Source organism: Mesocricetus auratus, unplaced genomic scaffold, assembly GCF_017639785.1.
Source record: "Mesocricetus auratus isolate SY011 unplaced genomic scaffold, BCM_Maur_2.0 Super-Scaffold_100676, whole genome shotgun sequence".
In the NCBI taxonomy this organism is placed as follows: domain Eukaryota; kingdom Metazoa; phylum Chordata; class Mammalia; order Rodentia; family Cricetidae; genus Mesocricetus; species Mesocricetus auratus.
In genome coordinates this window covers 3,127,251-3,150,604 of record NW_024429266.1, presented here as the reverse complement: position 1 = coordinate 3,150,604, position 23,354 = coordinate 3,127,251, and the positions used below count along the sequence as shown (strand labels likewise).

Sequence of the window (23,354 nt, the reverse complement as noted above, 5' to 3'; positions counted from 1 at the left end):
TGTTCTTGTTGCTCTCTGTTTCATTTGAGAGGTAATATGAGCCTGAAGCATGGGGAGCTGGTTAACTACTTCAAGCCTTGGTTTTCCTTCCTGGAAAATGGGAACAAGCAATACCTCAGCCATGGCCCTGAGAAGCGGCGGGCACTGTGAGCTAGGTCATGTGCAGGCAGCCCTGCAGGTCACACCACCACATCACAAGTGCCCGGGGACTCTGTCTGCTCTCTGGGCTCCCCAGCCCTCTGGCTGCCCGGGCTGTGCGAAGAAACTCCTTGGCGCCACAGTCTAGAGAGGCCTGACAGTCACCTCCTCAGATTTCTGTGTATATTAAAACACCTCACAAAACAAAGGTGCAAGGGGCTAAAATGCTTTCATTTTTATTACCTACAATTCACTTGTATGTTTATTTGTAGGCATCTCTACGTATGTGACTGTATGTATATGCCATGTGCTCATGGGTGCCACAGAGTTCAGAAGTTAACAGATCCTTGGAGTTGGAATCACAGGGGATTGTGAGCCCCTTGATGTAGGTTTTAGGAGACAAACTCAGATCCTCCTGAAGAACAGCAAGGTCTCTTAACTCTCCGGTCCCTAAGAATGTGTTTTTAGCCTGCTGTGGTGCTACACGTCTGTAACTGCTAAACTTGGAAGGCTGACGCAAGAAGGTAGTGTGGACTACATAGTGAGTTCAAGGCCAGCCTGGGCTCCATAGGAAGACTGTGTCGGGATTTAAATGAGCTTTTGAAGATTGGCATCGAGTGGCTCCTGCCCCATAGGCCTCCTTCCCTATTGGGGAATATTAGGCTACACAGGGCAGGTTGTCATATGGTATTTATTTAGGGAGAAGTCACTTACATGAGAAGCTGAGAACCCAGGGTCCGCTCGCTGCTCTCCGAGACCTGACCGGAACCCCGAGAGAGAGCACCTCCCCTACACAGCCCTTTATTTCCCACGTACGCACCTGCAGCCACGCCCAAAGCATGCGTAGTCAGTCAGTGGCACAGGTTTCTAAGATCTACACTTCCCAGTTACTCTCTGTGCTCCATTCTGGTTTCTTTGTGCTGTGAATTTTAGAGGAAGGGGAGGGAGGGAGGGGTGGGAAGAGGAGGAGAGGAGGAGAGAGAGAGAGAGAGAGATCTAGCTACCTTTTCCTTTCTCTTTTCTTTTTCTTTGTTTGTTTGTTTGGTTTTTGGACTCAGAGTTTCTCTGTGGCTTTGGAGGCTGTCCTGGAACTAGCTCTTGTAGACCAGGCTGGTCTCGAACTCACAGAGATCCGCCTGCCTCTGCCTTGAGTGCTGGGATTAAAGGCGTGCGCCACCAACGCCCGGCTAGCTACCTCTTCTCATACTGTGTAACAAAAAAAACTTTATCGGGGGAGGCAGATCTCCAAGGAGTTTGTAGATCTTTCCTGGAAAAGAGAGAAAGGGCAAATTCTGTTTGCTTGAGGCCACTACCGAGTCCTGAGCACTGTGAAGGAAGAGCCAGGCCTTCAGGCGGGTGGGGAAGCCTCCTTGTTCTCTAGCTCCCCTCTGCGGCCTCTGACCTACACAAACAGCTGAGAGGTGGGGGCTGAGGAGCTGGCGAGGACAGAGGAAGTGAGAGGAGGAGGAGAGAATGGCGGTGGTGACACCTGTTGCTCAGTGGGGAAGCAGGCCCATGCAGGGCCTCACTCTTCTAGTTTTGCTGGGGTGGGGATGACAGACAGGAGAGCTGTGAGGTCCAGTACAGTCTCAAGAGCCCACCAAGCTCAAGCCAAGCCGGACAACAAGCCAGGCCAGCTGAGCCAGAGGAAATAAAATGTGTCTCACAGAGCCGCGGTAGGCAGGGAAATCTTGTCCAGCCATGGAGTAGAGGTGAGCAGCAGCCTGAGGTCTGTATGGCTGGCAGGAAGAGCTCAGAACCCTGGGTCCCCACACAGCCCAGCCAGGGTGGTGAGGCCTCTCGGAGGGCACACGCCTGGCCTCTTGGCACCACTAATAACAGGGAAACTGGTTTATTGCTGGACTTTGTTTGGATCCCCCACAAGCCGTGTGAGCGTCTTCCTCCCAGCTGGCCCTCAGCTGGCAAGGTTTCCCATGACCACTCATCACCCTCTGCCACTCTAACACTTGGGGCTCTGGTTTCTCTCTGACTCCCTTGACTTCTCTGACCAGAAGTGACATGCATCCAGGACCTGGACTCAGGGCTGGGGAACCAGCCTGGGACTTCGAGCCAGAGGCTGCAGCTTCAGGCTGTTGCCCTCGCCTTTGCCTTGGAAAGAGTTGTCTAAAGGCAGCTGAGCCACCGACATTAGGCACACACAAACAATTTTTAAAAATATTTTAAAAGTTATAGATAACAAAACATGTATGATTTATGAGAGGCTAAGTTGATCTGTGTTAAGCTCCTTGATTTGTGTCTTGTATGCAAGTCTGGAACTCTCCCTGTTAACACTCTAACCATGCGTGAGTTTCCAGTCCAGGTCTTCCACGGCTGCCCATCATTCTGCCTTAGTCTGAATTCTGCCCTGTTTCAGCACCTGCAGTCACTGTCATTAGCAACTTATCTCCCCAGGATGCCTTTCCTCAGGTCACTTACTGAGCAAATGCTGTGTTTTCAATCTTAATTTTTTTGTTTTGTTTTTCCAGACAGGGTTTCTCTGTGTCACCACGGCTGTCCTGGAACTCACTCTGTTGGCCTCAAATTCAGATATCTGTCTGCTTCTGCCTCACAAGTGCTGGGACTAAAGGCATGTGCTACCACTGCCCAACTCTGTTTTAATCTTTAAAAATATGTTTTGGCCAGGTGGTGGTGGCACACACCTTTAATCCCAGCACTCGGGAGGCAGAGGCAGGCAGATCTCTGTGAGTTCAAGGCCAGCCTGGTCTACAGAGCTAGTTCCAGGACAGTCTCCAAAATCACAGAGAAACCCTGTCTCGAAAAAACCAAAAAAGCCAGGCGTTGGTGGCGCATGCCTTTAATCCCAGCACTCGGGAGGCAGAGTCAGGCGGATCTTTGTAAGTTCGAGACCAGCCTGGACTACCAAGCGAGTTCCAGGACAGCCTCCAAAGCCACAGAGAAACCCTGTCTCGAAAAAAAGAAAAAAGAAAAAGAAAAAACCAAAAAAAATATGCTTTGAATTGAAATAGAACTATCTCCCCCTTCCCTGAGCCCGTCCTATGCCCCCAATTTCAACTTGATAGGCCCCTTTTCTTTGATTATAGTTACAAACATATATGATGTGGATGTCCTGCTGTACCCTGAGAATGTGTTGCTTTTATTGGTTGATAAATAAAGCTTATTTGGCCAATGGCCAGGCAGAATAGAGCCAGGGAAGAAATTCTAACAAAGATGGGGAGAGAAAGAAGGCGGAGCTGAGGAGATGCCAGGTGGCTGCTGGGGAAGCAAGATGTGAGGTAAGCCATGAACCTCGTGGTAACATACAGACTAGCAGAAATAGTGAGAGCTAGTCAGTAATATGCCTGGACCATTGGCCAAGCAGTTGTAATTCATACTACGCTGTAGTGGTTATTTGGGAACTTGTGGGTGGGACAAAGACCTCCATTTACACACATGTATTAACGTGCAAGCACAAACACACATAAACACCATCTGTTGAGTCTCTTTCTGTTTGTGTGTATATGCCCACAAGGATGACCCCTCTGAACTGGACAACTGGTAAGGGGCTCATCCCTGGGAGAGGCTTCCTCTCCTTCTGGCAGGTGTGGTTTCCTGTGACAGCCTCCATTTGCTGCAGAGGGGCCTCTTGATGAAGGGCAGGCGCCGCACTTACCCAGGGAAGGTGGGCTGAGCACCTCCTTTTCATTTCTGAGACAGTGAATCAGGATGCTGTCTAGGCTAGCCTTGAACTTGGAATCCTCAACTGCTTGCACCGCTCTTGGCTCAGCCATCTTTTTTCCTTTAATCCTTTGGCTTCTGATGGTTACAAAGAAACTTTTTCTTTGTAGAAACCTTTACTAATAACTTTAAAGCATTTCTATATTCACAGATTTCAAAATGCCCCAACTAATCCTCAAGACAAGATTCACTCACAAAATGTCTGACCCGACACCCTCCAATGCCAATCTTAAGCTTGCAGGAGGCTCGGAGCTGCTCGGGTGGTGGCACACTGCTCTCTAGTGGGCCTTCCGTATCAGTGCACTGGGGCTCCTGGAAGAGAGCCGGGGGGTCTTAGGTTCTGGGGACTCTTCAGTGAACTGAGTCAACAGATGCTAATTTAAGATGAGGACTATGAGCCAGTCTGGACCTGACATAGCAGAGTAGCCCAGAGCCCTCCAGGAACAGCACTGTGGCCCAAAGCACAAGATCCCTCACTTGAGAGGCACCAAATGGAAACTGAGGGCAGCAGCAGGCTGTGAAGACAAGTGTGAGCCCGAGCATGGCAGGCGGGCAGGCACTGGAGGCTGCCGGAGCAGGGGCAGGTCATCTCTCTGGAGCAGGGGCAGGTCATCTCCCGGAGCAGGGGCAGGTCATCTCATCTCTCTGGAGCAGGGGCAGGTCATCTCTCTGGAGCAGGGGCAGGTCATCTCATCTCTCTGGAGCAGGGGCAGGTCATCTCTCCGGAGCAGGGGCAGGTCATCTCTCTGGAGCAGGGGCAGGTCATCTCTCTGGAGCAGGGGCAGGTCATCTCTCTGGAGCAGGTCTTTCTTTGGACCGCCAGCTTCTTACTAAGTGTGAATGCTTGGTCTTAAGATTAGGCTTGTTCTCAACTAGCTCTTAAAACCTAAAGTACCCCTTTATATTAATCTATGCTCTGCCACTTGGCTTGTTGCTGACCCTCAGTACTTGACATTCCATTTCCTGTCTGGCTGCCCTGTCTCCGCCTTTCTGATTCTTTCCGAGTTCCTCTCTCTCCCTGAGTCCCACCTATCCTCTCCTGCCTAGCTGGCCATTCCGATCTTTCTTACATCAATCAGTAGGTGCCTTAGGCAGGTGAGGTAAAACAGAGATATCCTAACAGTGTGATCAAGTATCTGGAAACATCTCTCTGTTGATCTACCCCTCCCCCACTCTGGGAACTGAACTCCGGGCCTTGTGCTTGCCAGATAAACCTTCTACCACGGAGAGGAGTCCCCACCCAACACCCTCCCGCAGTGATGGGAGTGGCTAGGATTTCTCACGCTAAACCTACACCACCCTGTTTATTATTGTTGTCTCTTCATATTCCCAGGATGGTTCCCCCAGTTCCCAGGCTGAGCCTCCGAGCTGGGGGTGTTTGATGGTCGAATACTTCGGGGATCACTGCAAATCTGTGCATTAGTCTTCATAAGCAGCCTCCCTGGGTCTTTTAAGCCTCCTCTATTCCAGGGCTTATACTGGCCACAGGTGCTTTGGGGTTTAGCTGGGAAACGATCGCAAATATCAAGTTAGAATAGATTTACACGCACAGTGGTCTCTGAGCATCTTGGATGAGGCCCTGCAGAACAGAGGGGACAAAGCTGGAATTCACTCTCGTAGGACAAGTTGTGTCCTCAGAATGAACATAAGGGAGGGGCATCCTGTTTCCTGGATAAAATGCCCGGACAAGAGCAACTTGGGAAAAGACGGGCTCATTTGGTTCACCAGGCTGGGAAGGCAGGAACCTGAGGCGGCTGGCCGTGGCATCTGCAGTCAGGTAACACAAGATAAATAAATGCATGTGTGCTCAGCTCCCCTCCTCTTGTTTATGTAGTCTGGGACTGTGGTGGTTTGAATGTCTACCCCATAGGCTCATAGATTTGAAGGCTTGGTTCCCACTTGGTAGAACCATTTTGGGAAGGGTTAGGAGGTATGGCCTTGTTGGAGAAGGCGTGTCGCTGAGGGTGGGCTTTGGGGTGGCCTGGCCATTGGTTGTCAGTTCAGCAGGTAAGCTCTGGGCTACTTCTCCAGTGCCAACCCTGCCTGCCTGCCTGCCACCATGCTTTCTGCCATGACGATAATGGACTCGCCTTCTGAAGCTGTGGGCAAGCCTCTCCCCCGTTTAAACGCTTCCTTTTATACGTTGTCTTGGTCATGGTGTCTCTTCACAGCAGTAGAACAGTAACTGAGCAAGGGCCCAAGCCTAAGGAATGTTGCTGCCCACTTTTAAGAGTGTGTCTTCCCAATCCAGTTAATACAAACAAGACAAACCCCCACAGCCATGCTCAGAGGCTAACCCAATGTCTCCCGTCGGTGTGCCCAAGGGCCTGTCTCCTAGGTGATCCCACATCTTGTCATGTTGGCAATCCACAGTAACCATGATGGGGTGAGGCATGGGGGACACCCGTGGGATTTCTGACAAATGGGACAGCAGATGCCAGGGTGGGGCGGAGGGGCTGAGAAAGCGTGCTGGGCTTGGAGCAAAGAGCACAGTGTCCAGAGAGGAGATGGGCTGGGTGTGAAGTAGGCTGGCCCAGGAGCTCAACACGAACACCAGTGAGCACACGCACTATGTAAATGACCTGGCCATTTGCAGCTCCTTACGTAACCTATGAAGATCTAAATTAATCCTACCCCTGTGAGGTGACACGATGTCCTTGCACGTTAATTTAAAAGTTCTCCTGGCTGACGATCCCAATTAGTTGATACTTAATTCAGCACACGAAATAAAAATTCTTTATTTTTAACATAAGGAGGCTTCTAATTCCTACTTAACAGGACGTTGGGTTCTTTCCACTCGAACCATGAACAGATATTTTAAGAACAATGACCTATGTGTGCGCCAGATCACTATAACGCACACTAACCTCTAGCTGCCCTGGGTGGGGGCTTTTAGCGCTCCTCTCCCAGGTAAAAGTGGGGCTGCTGGAGTCAGTAAGCTGCACCTAGTACCCCACACAGGCTATTTGGGAGCACTGTATTTTTGCAGATGTTTTAGCAGTGAACTTTGTGTGTTCTGGATGCAAGCACACCCCACCCCTAAGTTCTGATACTCTTGCATGCTGAACGGGTCCCTCAGTTCAGAGGTACAGTCTATGGTAACTGCAACTCACAAGTCAACTCTACACCTATGAACATCCATTGACTTTTTTTCTTTCTTTCTTTTTTTTTTTTTTGGTTTTTCGAGACAGGGTTTCTCTGTATTGTTTTCGAGGCTATCGGTCCAGCCCGGCCTCGAACTCACAGAGATCCACCTGCCTCTGCCTCCCGAGTGCTGGGATTAAAGGCGTGCGCCACCACCGCCCAGCTGACATTTTTTTCTTTTTAAAAATAAAAAAAAGTCAGTTCTTTTCTGGGCAGTTGGGCCAAGCAAACGAGTTAAGCCGAGTTTCCATTTCCTCATGAGAAAATGAGAAAGAGGAACCCAGGTTCATTCCCTCTCTGCCAGCCTCTCTCCTCCCACCTCCTGCCCCGCTCCCCGTGTGTGTGTGTGTGTGTGTGTGTGTGTCTGTCTGTCTGTCTGTCTGTGTGTGTCTCAACCCCCTCCGTGTGTGTGTCTGTCTGTTTCTCTCTCTCTCTTCTCCGATCCCGCACCCCGCGCGCGCGCGTGTGTGTCTTTCTGTCTGTCTCTCTGTCTCTCTCTCTTTCTCTTCTCCTCCGATCCCCCACCCCGTGTGTGTGTGTGTCTGTCTGTCTCTCTCTCTCTTTCTCTTCTCCGATCCCCAACCCCGTGTGTGTGTGTGTGTGTGTGTCTTTCTGTCTGTCTCTCTGTCTCTCTCTTTCTCTTCTCCTCCGATCCCCCACCCCGTGTGTGTGTGTGTGTGTGTGTGTGTCTGTCTGTCTGTCTGTCTGTCTGTCTGTCTGTCTCTGTGTGTCTCTCTCCTCCGATCCCCCTCCTCCGCTCCGGCTGTCCTGGAACTTTCTCCGTGGCCCAGGCTGGCCTCGAACTCACAGCGAGACGCCGGGCTGCAGCGGGGGCTCCTGCTCTCGGGTCCGCGCGGAGGAACACACAGCGCCGGGGCCGCACTCGTCGCGTCCTTCAGGGCCCCCGCGCCCGCACCGCCGCCGGCTCCGGCTCGCAGGCCGCGTGTGAGCAGGGCAGGCCGGAAAGGGCGAGGGTCAAAGGGGAAAGGTCGAAAGGCGAGCGTCGGGCCCGGCAGCCGCCGGGGACACCCCCCCTCCGCTTCCACCCCGTTACCTCGGCGACCCGGGCGGAGGGACGACCCCAGGTCCCCCGGGGTTTCCGGCGCCGCGGCGCCTGCTCCGTCAGAGCCACCGGTCGCCGCCCCCTCCCCACCCACGCCGCCCGACGCGGTTGCCTAGCGACACGAGTTTTCCCAAGATGCCTAGCGGTGTTGTGGCCCCTCAGCCAATCAGAGCCGAGAGTTCCCTTCGCCGTGGGCCAATAGGCGGCGAGGCCGCGGCCCGCGACGGTTGACCGGGCGGCCGGTAGCTCGCGGGCTCGGAGGCCGATCGGGACTCCGCTGGGCTCGGCGCGGTTCCCGGGAGACCGAAGCCTGGGCTCCGGGCGGTGCGGTGAGATCTGTGGCGGCCCGAGGGGTCGGGGAGCTGCGGTCGGCTGACCCGGCGCGTGCCGCCCGCCATGCCGTCCCGGGTGGAAGACTACGAGGTGCTGCACAGCATCGGCACCGGCTCCTACGGCCGCTGCCAGAAGATTCGGAGGAGGAGCGACGGCAAGGTGAGGCCCCGGCCGGGTGGGGACGCGTGCTGGTGGGGCCTCGGGGTCACCCACGTTTAGGGTGGGTCTTCCCTCCGGATCAGCCCGGTGTAGACCCTACCCGGCGCCTCGGGTCTTCCCTTAGGATCTGCCCGGTGTGGACCCTACCCGGCGCCTCGGGTCTTCCCTTAGGATCTGCCCGGTGTGGACCCTACCCGGCGCCTCGGGTCTTCCCTCCGGATCAGCCCGGTGTGGACCCTACCCGGCGCCTCGGGTCTTCCCTTAGGATCTGCCCGGTGTGGACCCTACCCGGCGCCTCGGGTCTTCCCTCCGGATCAGCCCGGTGTAGACCCTACCCCGCGCTCCGGGTCTTGCCTCCGGATCTGCCCGGTGTGGACCCTACCCCGCGCTCCGGGTCTTCCCCCCCGTATCTACCCAGTGTAGACGCCCCCCCTCGCTGATCCACCCGGAGCTTTGTCTCCCAGGCGGTTTTAGATCCCACCAGACCGACAGAATTCACGGCCCTGGCGACCGCGAGCCGTGATACTTACTGAGACGTGAGCCAGTGGATTCAGTTCTCAGGTCCGGAAGTTGGCGTGCCTCGTCTCATGCCTCGAAAACGCTGTGTTTCAGATCCTGGTGTGGAAGGAGCTCGACTATGGCTCCATGACGGAGGTGGAGAAGCAGATGCTTGTGTCTGAAGTGAACTTGCTCCGGGAGCTGAAGCATCCAAACATCGTCCGTTACTACGACCGCATTATCGACAGGACCAACACAACCCTGTACATCGTGATGGAGTACTGCGAAGGAGGGGACCTGGCCAGTGTCATTACAAAGGGGACCAAGGAAAGGTAAGTGGTGGCTTTTGGCTGTAAGCCGGAGGGGTCCGGTTTTGTTGTTGTTGTTAAGCACACGCTTTTTGGGAACAGGGACAGAGCCCTTAATCGATGGTGGAATGTTCTCGTATTTGTTTGGTGGGTGCCGGGTACACTGGGAAATCCTTAGTGAATCAGTACCCATTATTTCATGTCTAACAATAATTTACCTCCACGTCTGTACGCTTTGGAGGCTTAAGTAGCTGATCCAGCATTCCGCAATGTTTGTGTTCAGGGTAATAAAATGTGTGATTGCTTTTGGTCCAGACAATACTTAGAGGAAGAGTTTGTGCTTCGAGTGATGACTCAGTTGACCCTGGCCCTGAAAGAGTGTCACAGAAGGAGTGACGGTGGCCACACTGTGCTCCATCGGGACCTGAAGCCAGCCAACGTCTTCCTGGACAGCAAACACAACGTCAAGCTCGGGGACTTTGGACTCGCTAGAATATTAAACCACGACACGAGTTTTGCAAAGACGTTTGTTGGCACACCTTATTACATGTCTCCTGTGAGTATTTCAGAATTTAGAGAGTTTTTAATATCTTGGGTGAAGCATTCACAGATAAGGAAACTGAGGCTTGGGTTGCTAAGAAACTCAGTAACCCAGAATTCACAGTACAGCTTAAGTTTTTATTTTCCCCTCAGGACTAGGGATTGAACCAAGACCCTCAGGCATTTTAGGCAAGTCTACCACCGAGCTACAACCCAGGTTCTTTTATAAAATATATATATATATATATACATATATATATATACACACACACACATATATGTTTTTGTTTTTTGAGATAGGGTTTCTCTGTATTTTCGAGACTGTCCTGGAACTCGCTCTGTAGACCAGGCTGGCCTCGAACCCATAGAGATCCGCCTGCCTCTGCCTCCCGAGTGCTGGGATTAAAGGCCATGGGCTGAGAAAAACAAAATAGAGTGGTTTTGTGTGTGTGTGTGTTTGAATATAAAGAAATAGATTAGATTTTTATGTGTATTTATACTGAGATGTGAACTAAATGCATGTCTTGGTTATTCCAGTTTTTTTTTTCTATAATTCATTCATTGTGATTTAGAAAATGTGTGTTGCCTGTGGAGACCAGAAGAGGGCATCAGATCCCTGGAACTATCTCTTAGCCCCCTATTTTGATTTATTTATTTATTTTTGGTTTTTGCGAGACAGGGTTGTTGTTAAAATGTTTAGGTTTATCCAGTAAGGAGACACAGACCGCGACTCAACGATCCTTGTTTTGGAGACTGTCGGTCCAGCCCGGCCTCGAACTCACAGAGATCCACCTGCCTCTGCCTCCCGAGTGCTGGGATTAAAGGCGTGCACCACCACCACCCGGCGATTTATTTATTTGTTTATTTATTTCAATTTATTTATTTTTAAGACAGTCTCATGCAGTCCAGGCTGGCCTTGAACTTGCTATTTAATGGAGGATGGCCTTGAACTCTGCTCCTCTGGCCTGTCCCCCTCAGATGCTGGACTACAGCTGTGCTCCACCAGCCAGTTCCTCTGACTTTTAAAATGGAGTATCTGTACTCTGTGCCTCCAACTGTATGTAGTTCCAGCCACCTTGAGGCTGAGACAGGTGTCTTAGACCCCTGTTCTAAACAAAACAAAATAGAATGGCGTTTTCTTCCCTTACAAACAGCGGGGAGGGCTCTCATGCTTGCCTTTGAATTGTTAGTGTCAAGCCCACAGTAAGCATTTGTTTGTGAAAATGAGATGACTGGATGAGTCGTGTGTGACAAAGTTGCCAGGACAAGGTCAGGACAAGGTCATGCCCCTTTGCCATTGTAAACAGGAGAGAGTAGAAGCCACCATCGCTATTACTATAGTCTAAGCTACACTAGTCTTTTAGATACGGAATTTTGAAAAATTTCACTAAAGATGGAAAATTTAATATTCTTAAGTGAATATTTTCAAAGTGAATTTTAAGGTTCTATTTTGTTTTCAGTTTATTGATTTATTGTGGGCTTTGTTTTGGTTGGCTTAGCTTGTGGTTGTTGGTTCTTTTACAGTAACTCATACAACCTGGGTCACCCTAGAACTTGTTATATAGCTGAAAATAACTCCAGATTTTTTTTTTTTAGCCTTCCTGTATGTATGTACACCATATGTGTAACAGTGCCTGGGGAGACCAAAGGGCCTTAGATCCCTGGGAGCTGGAGATTGTAGTGAGCTGTCATGTGGGTGCTGGAATGAAATGGGGTCCTCTGCATGAGTGACCAGTCCTGACTGCTGAGACAGCCCCAGCCCTCTCACTGAATGTCAGATCCTCGTGCCTCTCCTCCCAAAGCTGATCTTAAGATGTGAGCCACCACGCCTGGTTGGTTGTTTTTGTGCTTGGGATCCAACCCAGGTGTTGTGCCCGCTAGGCAGACTCTGCTAAGCAAGCTGACTTCCCAGCCCTCAGGTTGAAATTTTTAAACTTTGAAACAAAACGAGCTCTCAACTCCTTGGCACTTCCTTACCTTGTCCTCTAGGAGCAGATGAGTCGCTTGTCCTATAATGAGAAGTCGGACATCTGGTCGCTGGGCTGCCTGCTGTATGAGCTGTGTGCATTGATGTGAGTAGGCAGACAGCGTCTGAGCACAGGCTGGCACTGTCGGTCCTGTCCCTGGGCCCTGCTAAGACTAACACAGAGACAAGTTAAAACAGCAGTACCACATTGGGTGGGTGGGAGGGGCATACAGCAACGCACCCCAACTTGTACAAACTAAGGATGGAAGCCCTGGGGCTGCGTCCTGCTTTGTTCAAGGATCTGGTTCCCAGTGAAGCTGACGTAGCTCAGGGCAGGGTCCTAGGTCAGGCAGACAAAGGAAGAGGGCAGTAGGGGTCCCTGGCAGGTCTGGGGTCTGGAGAAGGGGACATGGCTGTGAGTCTTGACAGTTTGCTCCTTCATTCTAAGCCGTTCCACAGAACCGCGGTTCTCCAGGGATGGAGAAGGGAAGCGTGCTCCCCTCTGACAGGGAGACACTTTGGCTTGTGCTCCTGGGTGCGGTAGGGAAGGTGCGGTGCTGTATAATACCCAGAACATGTGGGACCGACCCCAAGTCAGAGCTGCCCAACCCGAAATGTAGGCTGCACCACGAAACTGCTAAGTGTAGCCGCAGGGGAGACCCAGCTGGGAAATAGAACGCAAGCTCGTTTTCTTCCTCTTCTTGCGTTCATTTAACATTTTTTAAGCTTCCTTTCCTTCCCTTGCCTCCCTTCTCTCCTCCTCCTCCTCTTCTCCTTTTCATTTATTTGTTTTTAAATCCCAGGCCTCCATTTACAGCCTTCAACCAGAAAGAGTTAGCTGGGAAAATCAGAGAAGGGAGATTCAGGCGGATCCCCTACCGCTACTCTGATGGCTTAAATGACATCATCACTCGGATGCTGAATTTAAAGGTAATGGCTGCAAGACTGTGCGCACTGTCACTTGGGGAAACTTGGGGCGAATCCTTGCTATAGACTAATGAGGACTAGCATCCGCCTTCCTGGCCAAATCCTTTAGTACTGGTGCGCTCATAGGCGTGGAAACACCCTGAGCAGCCTTTGAACCTCACTTCCTGTTTTCCCTGCCACCTTCTGTTGCACTGATTTAGGGTTAGTGACATGGAAAGACTGGAAAAGTCAAAACCCAGAGTAGCAGTGCTGAGGGGAGGGGCCATATGTGGGGCTTTATTGCTCTCCCTCACTGTAAGGGATCAGAGACCACAATATGGGAGAAGGGGAACAGAGCAGAGGGCAGATAACCTGACCAAAGGTCTCTGGGCCATGGGATGGGACCTGAGGAGAAAGTGAGAGGGAGGTGTGTGTGTGTGTGTGTGTGTGTGTGTGTGTGTGTGTGTGTGTGAGCGAGCAGACCCCAGTGTATGTACAGTGTGCTGTCCTGCAGGGCCTGAGCCTCCTTGAAGGGTGGGGTGAGAAAGGTCAGTTAAACCCTGCGTCAGCTTGCAGACCCAGAACTTTGTGGCCAGTGAACCTGTTTTTTCAGATGTTTCTGGATATAGGAACTGCCCTTTGTCTAGTTTACCCTTGTAACGTACCTGCTTTTCTTAAGATGTCTGTTCTGTGATCTGCCTGCTACACTGTCTCCAGGATTACCACCGGCCTTCCGTGGAGGAAATCCTGGAGAGCCCTTTGATAGCAGAGTTGGTTGCGGAAGAGCAAAGGAGACATCCAGAGAGGAGAGGCCAGCGCTTAGGGGAGCCTCCCAAGCTGCAGGCCTCCAGCCCTGTGCTGAGTGAGCTCAAGCTGAAGGAAAAGCAACTGCAGGACCGAGAGCGTGCGCTCAGAGCCCGAGAGGACAGTCTGGAGCGTGAGTTGTGCTCAGAGCCCGGGGAGCTACCTGCTGTGCCTCGGGGGAGCGGGCTGGGGATGCACAGGCCTTTAGAGCCTTTTGTTTCTTCCTGGGGTGAGGAGCTCGGGACCGAGTCCAGGACTCTGAATGCCTGTGGGCTGCATCCCAGCCCTTTTCTTTTGAATGGTTCTCAACCTGTGGGTCACAATTGCGGGAGTCAGCTCCGACCATTGGAAAACACTTGTTTCCCATGGTCTTAGGACTGTCCTCTGTCCGTCTCCAGGCGGGTCTGCTCACATGCAGACACACCCACATACAAGTACCTGGGATGGTGACATCATTGTGTCAGCCCATCACATGCGTCTGGAACAAATGCAGGTGTGTGACAGGGTCGGTGCCATGGCGTACTTTTGTGGACCAGTCACACACATAATAGAGAGCCGCAACTGTGCTAAAGCATCAGTATTAAAGATAAAATGGCACTTCATGAATTATAATTATTGCTTAAAAGTAAAATCATGTCCTGTAAAATCATCAGCTACTGGTGGAAAAAACTGTACCCTGGGAATTTAATGTGGATGCTGCTCAGTCTATAGTCAGCTGTGAATACTGCCCCCTTGTGACAGTCACAGGTATGGAAAAGCAACGCAGAATGGTAGACAAATCACAGCAAGCTTCAATGAACTGTATTGACTGAACTATGCCATGTGTCATCTTCTGTATTAGTAAAGCTACTGTTATGTATTATTTCCATCAGAAAAGCATCCCATGGCAATGGATCGTGTAGGGAGGAACATTAAGAAAGGAAAGAATAGTGATGATTTTTTATAGTGAGGTTTTTATCTCAATAATTGAGCAGGAATTGAGAAATTACACTGTGCTATTTTTTTGTGAAGTTCTATAAGCTGAATTTATGAAGCCAAACAAACTAAAACAGCATTTTGATAACAGCATCTGAGCTTTGCCAACAAGGATACTGTGTTAGACAGCTCTTGAAGCCTCCATGGAAGCCACCGAGGCCTTCTAATCCTGGGCCTCTGCCTCCCAAGTTCTGGGATTAGAGGAAAAGTTTTAGAATGTTCTTTTGATGAATTCAAAACATTTTTAATCAGAAAGGAAGACCGCAGTAGGGAGCACTTGGCGGTGATGAAGTGAAGGCTTACTTGGTGGACATCTTTGCCATCTCTAAGGAGTTAATTTATCACTGTGAGCACAGATGCACATGCCTCCATTTGTCTGAAAGATCAGGCCATTTCAAATAAAACTTCAGCTTTGTCAAAAACAACGAATTGGATGCCAGTAGGATTCACATGTTGCCCAGCTTATCTGCTTTCTTTAAGGAACATGACATTGAGCCAGACAAGATTACAATAGTTTCTGTGAAAGAACACTACCCTTGCTCATGCTTGCACATGACAATCCGTTGTGTTTTCCAAATCTACCTGACACCCATTTGCACTTGCCAGAATTCCATTCACAGTCAGAGTTGAAGATGTCCCTGAGACAGCACAGGAGGAGTTCATCACTTATGAGCGGTGACGCCGTGAGAACCAACTTCTCTACAATGGCAGTTACACAGTCTGGATACGCGTTTGATTCATAGCCTGTTCCGTCTGAGACTGTTGCCCCTTCTATTTCCAACTACATAGCTTTGTGAAACGGGGTTTTCCAGGTTGTTGGTTATCATTTCTGCCCACAGAAGTAGACTTGGGGAGGTACCTTCCTCATGCTCTTGCAAAGACTGCCCTGAGAATATGTTATCTGGTAAGAAGCAGCGGCAGCCTTCCAGAGACACAGGCTTCTTACACACACTGTTGCACTATGTAGCAGTCTAGTTGACGTTATAGTAAGACTGCTACCCATGCCACACACACCATGCTTCAAGACAAAGTTTTATTATTTGTAATTAGAAATATTCACAATGTATAGTTCCATATTATTTTTGTGATTAGTCACTATGCGTTAGTTATGTTCAGTTTGTACCAGATATTCACCTTACGATTCACACAGTAGCAAGACCGTAGATGTGAAGGAGCAGTGAGGTAATTGTGTGGCTGGGGTCACACGTGAGGGACTGTGTTAAAGGGTCATAGCATCAGGAAGGTTGAGAACCAAGGCAGTGAAGGAACTTCCCTGGAGGGATGGGTCAAAGCGCTGAGCCCGCCAGGCAGAAGTGAGTGGTTTGATGGCCAGAGCCCCTTACTCATTCCTTCCTTCCTTCCTTCCCTCCCTCCCTGTTTTAAAGAGAAGGAACGTGAACTGTGTATCCGAGAGAGGCTAGCAGAGGACAAACTGGCCAGAGCCGAAAGTCTGCTGAAGAACTACAGCTTGCTGAAGGAGCAGAGGTTGCTGTGTCTGGCTAGTGACCCAGGTATGTCTGTCTGCACACTCTGCCCCATGTGGACATGTGCAAACCGTGACGCCATTAGCCGGTGAGAGACAGGAGACGGGAGTCAATTTCTGTCAGCTTCACTCACCTTATCCAAGGAAACTTTTTCAAACTACATTTCAAGTTGTCCCCTGGATATTATTTCCTTTGGTTATGTTATCAAAGCTATATTTCTCTTCATTTTCAAGCAAAAACTCTGGTATTTAAAAAATGCCACACTCTAGTCATCATAGAAAGTGTAGCTTAGCAGACATGGTGGTGCAAATCTGTAACCCTGTAGCACTTGGAAGACAGAATCGCTGGGGGTTTGAGACCGACCTGTTCTACATAGTGAGTTCAGTCTGATCATAGGAAACGGGGAGGGGCTGGAGAGACGGCTCCTGGGAAAGAGCTTGCACTGCTTAGCAATGTCTTAGCATTGTTTCACTCTGTGAAGAAACACATGACCAAGACGACTTAGAGAAGAAAGCACATGCTTGTGGTTGGCTTTATAGCTTCAGAGTTTAGTTCATTGTTGTCATAGTGGGGAGTGTGGCGGCAGGCATGGTACTGGAAAAGTAGCTGAGAGCTTTTATCTTCATCCTGTGGGTCTGGCATGGGCGTTTGAAACCCTAAAGCCCACCCCCAGTGACAGCTGGATTTCCTCCAGCAAGGCCACACCTCCTAATCCTTCTCAAGCACCCCCACTCCCTGATGAGTATTCAAGTGTATGAGCCTGTGGGGTCTGTTCTTATTCAAGCCGCCTCACTGTTCTGAGGACCCGAGTTTGAGTCCCAGCGCCCACACCCAGGGGAACCGAACTCTTTTTCTGCCCTCCTCAGACCTTTGCACTCACATGCACATAACCCTCCCTCAACTCCCCCCCCATGAGTAGAGTACATGCACGCTATCTACAAAATAAACAGCAAAAATAAATAAAGAGCAAAAAGGAAAATACAACTTGGGTTTCCAAGATGGTTCAGTGGGTGAAGGTGCTTGCCACCAAGCCCGGTGACCTGAGTTTATTCTCTAGGACCCACTTAGTGGAGGAGAGTCCTACTCCCAAAACTTGCCCTCTGACTTTGCACACTTTTAATCCAGCACTTGGCGCAGAGGCAAGCAGATAACTGAATTTGAGGCCAGCCTGGTCTACATAGCAAGTTCTAGGCTAGCCATAGCTACAGATCCTGTGGTTTTTTTTTTTTTTTTTTTTTAAAGCCAACCACAGAGTGAACCTTTGCTTTGGGTGGTTGTTTAAACCTTTGAGATAGTTTTTTGTTTTTAGAGACACAGGGTCTCACTCTATGGACTTGGCTAATAGAGACCTAGAACAGGGCGTGTAGAACAGGCTGGCCTCTAATGTACAGATGTCCATCTGTCCGTGTGTGTCATCTGTCTGTCTGTCCGTGTGCGCCACCACACCTGCCTTAATTTCAGCAGTTTTTAGATTCCACAACGTTATCCATAAAGACAATAGATAAAATCGTGATCAAGTGTGCACTTTATATGCACACTCAGACAATTATTGAACACCCGTTTGGGGATTGCTCTTGCCCTGGTGTCTGAGCAGGGGTGTAGCTGAGTGAGGTGCTAGGTTTGGCTTGATGAGGTGCATAGATGGGTGTGGCACCAGTGTGAGTGTGGTATTTAAAGGAAGCTGCAGCGCCCCCTGCAGCTCAGAGATGAGTGATACACACTGGGTGTGTCAGGCACAGCGAGCAGCAGAGTGGAGGGCGGGGAGATGGCAGCTTGGGCCCAGGGCACTGCAGAGATGAGATGTCCTGCGCAGTGAGTGGGCTGTGAAGTTGGGCTAAGGTCAGCCAAGCAGGCAGCTCCATGGGAAGCCCCTCTGTCTACTTACGAGCCATTCCTGCTGTTGGATGCGGTGTTCTTTTTCCAAGCGCTGTCTCAGGACCACCCGTTAGGGAGATGCACAGTTGAAGGCGCACTGTTGGCAGTGGCAGGGGTGTTGAGGTCTGCGGGCAGCAGCTTGTGCTTTGAAGAGGGACAGGGACTCTGGGAGCCAGGCTCCGGCCTCTCCAGCTGTCTCCCTCCCTTCATCTCCCTGGGAACTTAGCTCACACCTGATCTCTGAGGCTCCCTCTTCTCCCCACAAGCACCATCCAGCTGGCTGTCTGCACCTCTGTGCCCTCTCCCCACACGCCACTCAGATCTCCATCTGTACTTGTTTATGGCCTGTCGTGCCCTCCAGAAAAGGGCCTATGTATGCTCACAGTGGCCCATAGTGTAAACTCGGTAAGTATTTGAGCTTATTTCCTTTAAATGCACACAAAGGGAAAGTTAGAAGGTCTTGGACCTCCCAGCCCCTAACAGCCCCGTCTGTGGTTAGGGTGTCACTGTGTAAGGCTGTCAGTGCATGTGAGACGTGGATCACTAAGTCACTGTAGCTCAGCTGGCCTTGCTCACTCCGTGGTTGCTTAGAAACACATTTCTGGTGCTTGAGCTGTGTGAATGCTTGGATGTGTTCTGTCATAGGTTCTCAGGAACAGAGTAAATACTGATTTCCCTCAACCCCAGTGCATTGAGCCATAAGAGAAAGGTTGGTTAGTAAGAAATGAAAGCATTTGTCCTTGATTATTTGGTATCAACTCAATGCCTGTGTAACCTTTAAACTCAGTATGAAGGAGGCTAAGGCAGGAGCATCTCAGGGCATGGGCAGCCTGAGCTACATAGCAAGATGATAGCTCAAACAAATACTAGAAAAAGTGGGGCTGGAGAGATGACTCAGTGGTTAGAGCTTATGTTGCTCCTGCAGAGAACCTGAGTTCAGTTCACCGCACCCACATCAGGGGCTCCCAGCCACCTGTAACTGCAGCTCCTGGGGCCCCGATGCCCTCTTCTGGATTTGAGGGTGCCTGCATTCACGTGCACATAACAACACACACAGTTTAAAAGTAATGCAGCTACATGTCTTAAAATAGAAACCCAGTTTGATTTCTGTCACCCCGCACTCACAGAGGTGACAGCTGTAGGACACTGGTCTCGGGTCTGCATGACAGAGCTGGTCTCAGGTAACACAGAACCCTTTCTTTTTCTTTCTGAAGAACTTGATCACCCCTCCGTGATGAGGAAGAAGGTTCATTTCCGTGGGGAGAGCAAAGAGAACACCACAAGGAGTGAGAATTCCGAGAGCCAGCTTGCCAAGTCCAAGTGCAAAGACCTGAAGAAGAGGCTTCATGCTGCCCAGCTGCGGGCTCAAGCCCTGTCGGATATTGAAAAAAACTACCAGCTGAAGAGCAGGCAGATTCTGGGCATGCGCTAGGCCAGCACACGTGGAGCTGGGTGGGCACTGGATGCGGCCAGCCCACTAGAGACTGGCACTCGACTGCTGTGGTTGTGTCTGGTTCTGAGTTTTGTCTTTGTACGCAGTGAGTGTGGTGCTGCATTGTTGGTGCGCTTTTTCAGCAGCAGGTCCACAAGATGGACACGTCTCCCTTTGCCTCCTGATAGCCCTGAGTAGAAAGCGTGGTGCCTTTGCTGGTTGGTTGGGCTTTTGATCCTGTGTGCTATTACTACTGGGAGTTTGAGATGGGACACTGTAGATTTTAGGAGAAAATAATGTTAGGGAAAGAATATTTAACCTCAGTTTATGGGATTGAGTGGTATCCTGATTCTGTCATGTTTAGTTTTACACTGTAAATGTGCAGCAGGAGCTGTGTGCCCAGCATCCGTTGTCCATGACCGTGGATGATGTATGTGGTCTAGTCTCTCTATGCCATCAGCCACTTGGTGGTGCTTGGCTGTGGTGCATCCTGTCTCACTGTAGTTTCCAGATGAGCTTGAGCTGTGTGGCCTCACTGTTGATAAGATATGACAAGCAGGAGTCTCCACTCTGCCACAGGGTCAGGGAAAGACCCCGCCTTTGATCCAACAGCCTGGCATTCCAGTTCCAAGCTGTTCACCATGCAAGTTAAATGCCAGTGACTTAGACTCTGGGAGAGTGAAAATGTTGAAACGTCTACCTAAGAACGTGGATTTACCTTCAGGGAAACTCCTTCCAGAACAGCTCTCAGTGAGTGCAGAAGAGAGATTTAGAGTCGTGAAGAAATCCAAGGAGGAGGCTGACACCGAGGGGCACGCTCTTTTCCTGCTGTCCTGTGGCTGCTAGCGAGCCCAGGAGAACTGCTCAATGTCATTCTCTACCTGAAATACCTTTGTGTCCCAGGATACTCTCCCAGTTCTTGAATGGCCTTGAACAAATGGTTACTGCACTGAAGCTCTGCACTGTGCCCCGTCTGTGTTTGATGAGATTAATTTTGTTAAGTGCCCTTAAGTATGAACTGAACAGTCTCAAATGCCGCAGGGTCTTTGTGTGACTTAAAGTCACACGTGTGGTTCCCTGATGTTTAATGTTGGAGAACTATCTTCAGAGAGCTCGTCTGTTTAAGGTACTGGGGAGAAAGCAGGTCACCTTTGCTTTCTGTCCACAGCCCCGCGAGACAGCTTCAGAACACAGCAGTGTGGGATGTGTGCCGTTGAGGGGGATGCTGCCTTCACCTGTGTGAGGACAAGGCGTTTGCTGTTTGTCTACAGTTTTCTGAAGACCTCATCAGAAAGAGGTTCATGTGTCTTAAGTGCTGTTGGCAGGGTCAGAAGTGTTTTAATGTGATCTGCCTCACGATTAAACACACAGACGTCTTACATTTTAAAATGCTGTGTCCTTTCCTTTCTGGATCTACAATAACTCACTTGGGTGTGTAACTTGCCAAGGTCGGCCTTTCTAATGCTTTGTGTAAATTCTCTGCTGTTTGGCACTTGTAGCTGCAGAAACAGTGCCAGGAATCTCTTGCAGCTGCAGGTGCAGTGCCTTTGGATCTCTTAAAGCTGTGTGTTGGGTGGAGTGTTAAAATCTGGTGAGCATCTTGTCTGTCTGTCCTGTGACAATGTGCCAGATGGGAAATCCTGTTGAAAACTAGAAACTCAGTGGTGGTGGTTTTTCTTGCTTTTTCTCTTTCTCCTTTAGTCTATAATGATACCGGTATAGCAGTACAGAATAAGATCCCATGTATATAAAAATTCTAAGTATGAGGTTTTAAGTGTTCTTGAACTTTAGAAAACTTAATTGGATACAATTGTTTATGAGTAACCAGTCATCTTATTTATAAAATTTTCAATACAATAAAATCTATTTTGTGGAAATTCATCATTGTGATGTTTGTGTTCTCTGTGTGCCTGTGTGCACGTGTGTACATTTGTGTGTGCAGGTGTATGGGCAGGAATGTGTGTCTTTGCATGTGTGTGTGTGTGTGTGTGCCTGTGTGCGCCGTGTGCACATTCGTGTGTGCAGGTGTCTGTGGAGACTAGTGGCAGCCTCAGCTGTCATTGTTCAGAAACCGTCCACCTTGATTTTGGATGTGGGGTCCTCCTGGCCTGGGCCTCAGCAGTTTTGCTTTCTGGCTTGCTATCTCCCACGTTCCAGGGATCCTCCCTCGTGTCTTCTCCTCCTTGCAGAGATACACGCACATTTTACTGCATCTAACTTGTTATGTAGTGTGGGGCCTGAGCTTAGTTGGTTTTTTTAGCTTTATTTATTTATTCATTCATTATGTATACAGTGTTTGCAGGCCCAAAGAGGGAACCAGATGTCACTACAGATGGTTGTGAACCACCATATGGTGGCTGGGGATTGAACTCAGGACCTCTGGAAGAACAGCCTGTGCTCCTAACCACTGAGCTACCAGTCCAGCCCCCTGAGCTTAGTTTGATGTTTGCACAGCCAGCACCTTTCCATCCGAGCTGTCCCCTTAGCCCTCGGGGTCTATGCTTCACTCTGCTTTGTGTCATTCATCTCCCATTTTCCCATGAGGCAAACCTTTCTGTTTCCCACGGTCTTTTGTGTTTATTGGTTTCGGAAATGAAGAAAAGGGGTGATGCTGGGGCGGGGGGCTACGTTCTGCTGGTAAGCTGTAGGAGCGCACCCTCTCTTTGATCATGAGGCCAGCAGTGCTGACCCGACACAAACTTGAAGTTGCAACTGAGGAGATGGTGCTGCTAGTGTCCCATGGGTAGAGTCCAGTGATACTACTGACTGAGCGGAGGCACCCGGGAAGCATGGATGGGGGGAGAGAGAGAGAGAGAGAGAGTAGACATGTGCCTGTGTGTGGATGTTGGATGTCTTTCTCGGTCTCCACTTTATTCAGGCAGAGGCCTCCCTGAAGCCAGAGATCACTAGTTCCAGGGAGCCCATGGGTCAGCTTGCCGCAGTGATCCCATCTGTCTCCCAAGTGTTGTGATTATTATGAGCAGCAACCACACCTGCCCAGATTTTTCTGTGGGTTCTGGGGTTCTGAACTCTTACAAGCCCTAGTCTCCTAGTCCAGAGTTTTTTTCGCTGAGCATGAAGCAGTTACCTTTGCTCTACCCTTCATATTCTTATGTAACATTTCCTTGGTGTTGCTAACCGTGTGATTTTAATAGAGACCAAGTTGCGGAAGGTTCAGAACTCCTTCAGGTCTACAGACTTAGCACATGGATGTGATGCAGCTCACACAGCAAACGACACTGCTAGCCAAACACAGAGATGAAGCCCAGTGGGCCCTCCCATGTAGTGCTGACGGCACTCCTCAGCAGTGTCATCTGTTCAAGAGGAGGGGGCAAGTGCGGTTTTCTCTACGGTCCCGGTCCCCTTGCTACTGAATGTTCTAAGAAACACTGGGAAATTACTAACATGAGTTTTTTTTTCCTTAAGTTAGAAACAAGCTTGCTTCACATGTCAATCCCAGCTCCCTCTCCCTCCCCTCTAACATGAGTTTTATGGGTTGGCCTCGTTCTGTGCAATGCCAGCTTTTTTTTTTTTTTTTTTTTTTTTTTTGGTTTTTACGAGACAGGGTTTCTCTGTATTGTTTTGGAGGCTATCGGTCCAGCCCGGCCTCAAACTCACAGAGATCCACCTGCCTCTGCCTCCCGAGTGCTGGGATTAAAGGCGTGCGCCACCAACGCCCGGCTGCAATGCCAGCTTTTTAATGGAAATGGTGGAGCCTCTAGGCTGCGTGTGCGGACTGCACAGCTCACACCTGGGGCTCATCTTCAAGCCAAGCAGAAGAGACTGCACTCAGCCCTCAACGGGTGCCGAGCACTTGTGACCTGTTGGTTCCTGTGCAGCACAATGCCAGGTCTCCAACCGTCACTTAAGCCTGCTGCCCGATCCGAGGCAGACGAGAGGTGCGTGCAGTTTTAGAAAAAGGGACCATTAGGTGTTGAGCAGTAAGCAGCAGTGGGGCTAGGACAGTGGGGGAAGGGCGGGGAGGGAGGCTCGCAGGGCAGCTAGAAGAGATAGCCACAGGACTTGACGGCTT

At 50.2% G+C, this 23,354-nt stretch overlaps 1 protein-coding gene across 1 annotated transcript; it reads left to right on the top strand.

Annotated features, from left to right (window-relative positions):
- The first annotated feature begins 8,237 nt into the window (after positions 1–8,237).
- Nek2 (NIMA related kinase 2) lies at positions 8,238–21,202 on the top strand. Its single transcript, XM_005082863.4, has 8 exons — positions 8,238–8,533; positions 9,146–9,363; positions 9,655–9,895; positions 11,869–11,951; positions 12,649–12,775; positions 13,469–13,688; positions 15,916–16,041; positions 19,104–21,202. Exons 1-8 carry the CDS (start codon positions 8,438–8,440, stop codon positions 19,319–19,321), a joined length of 1,329 nt encoding a protein of 442 aa, XP_005082920.1. The 5' UTR covers positions 8,238–8,437; the 3' UTR covers positions 19,322–21,202.
- Positions 21,203–23,354: the final 2,152 nt, after the last annotated feature.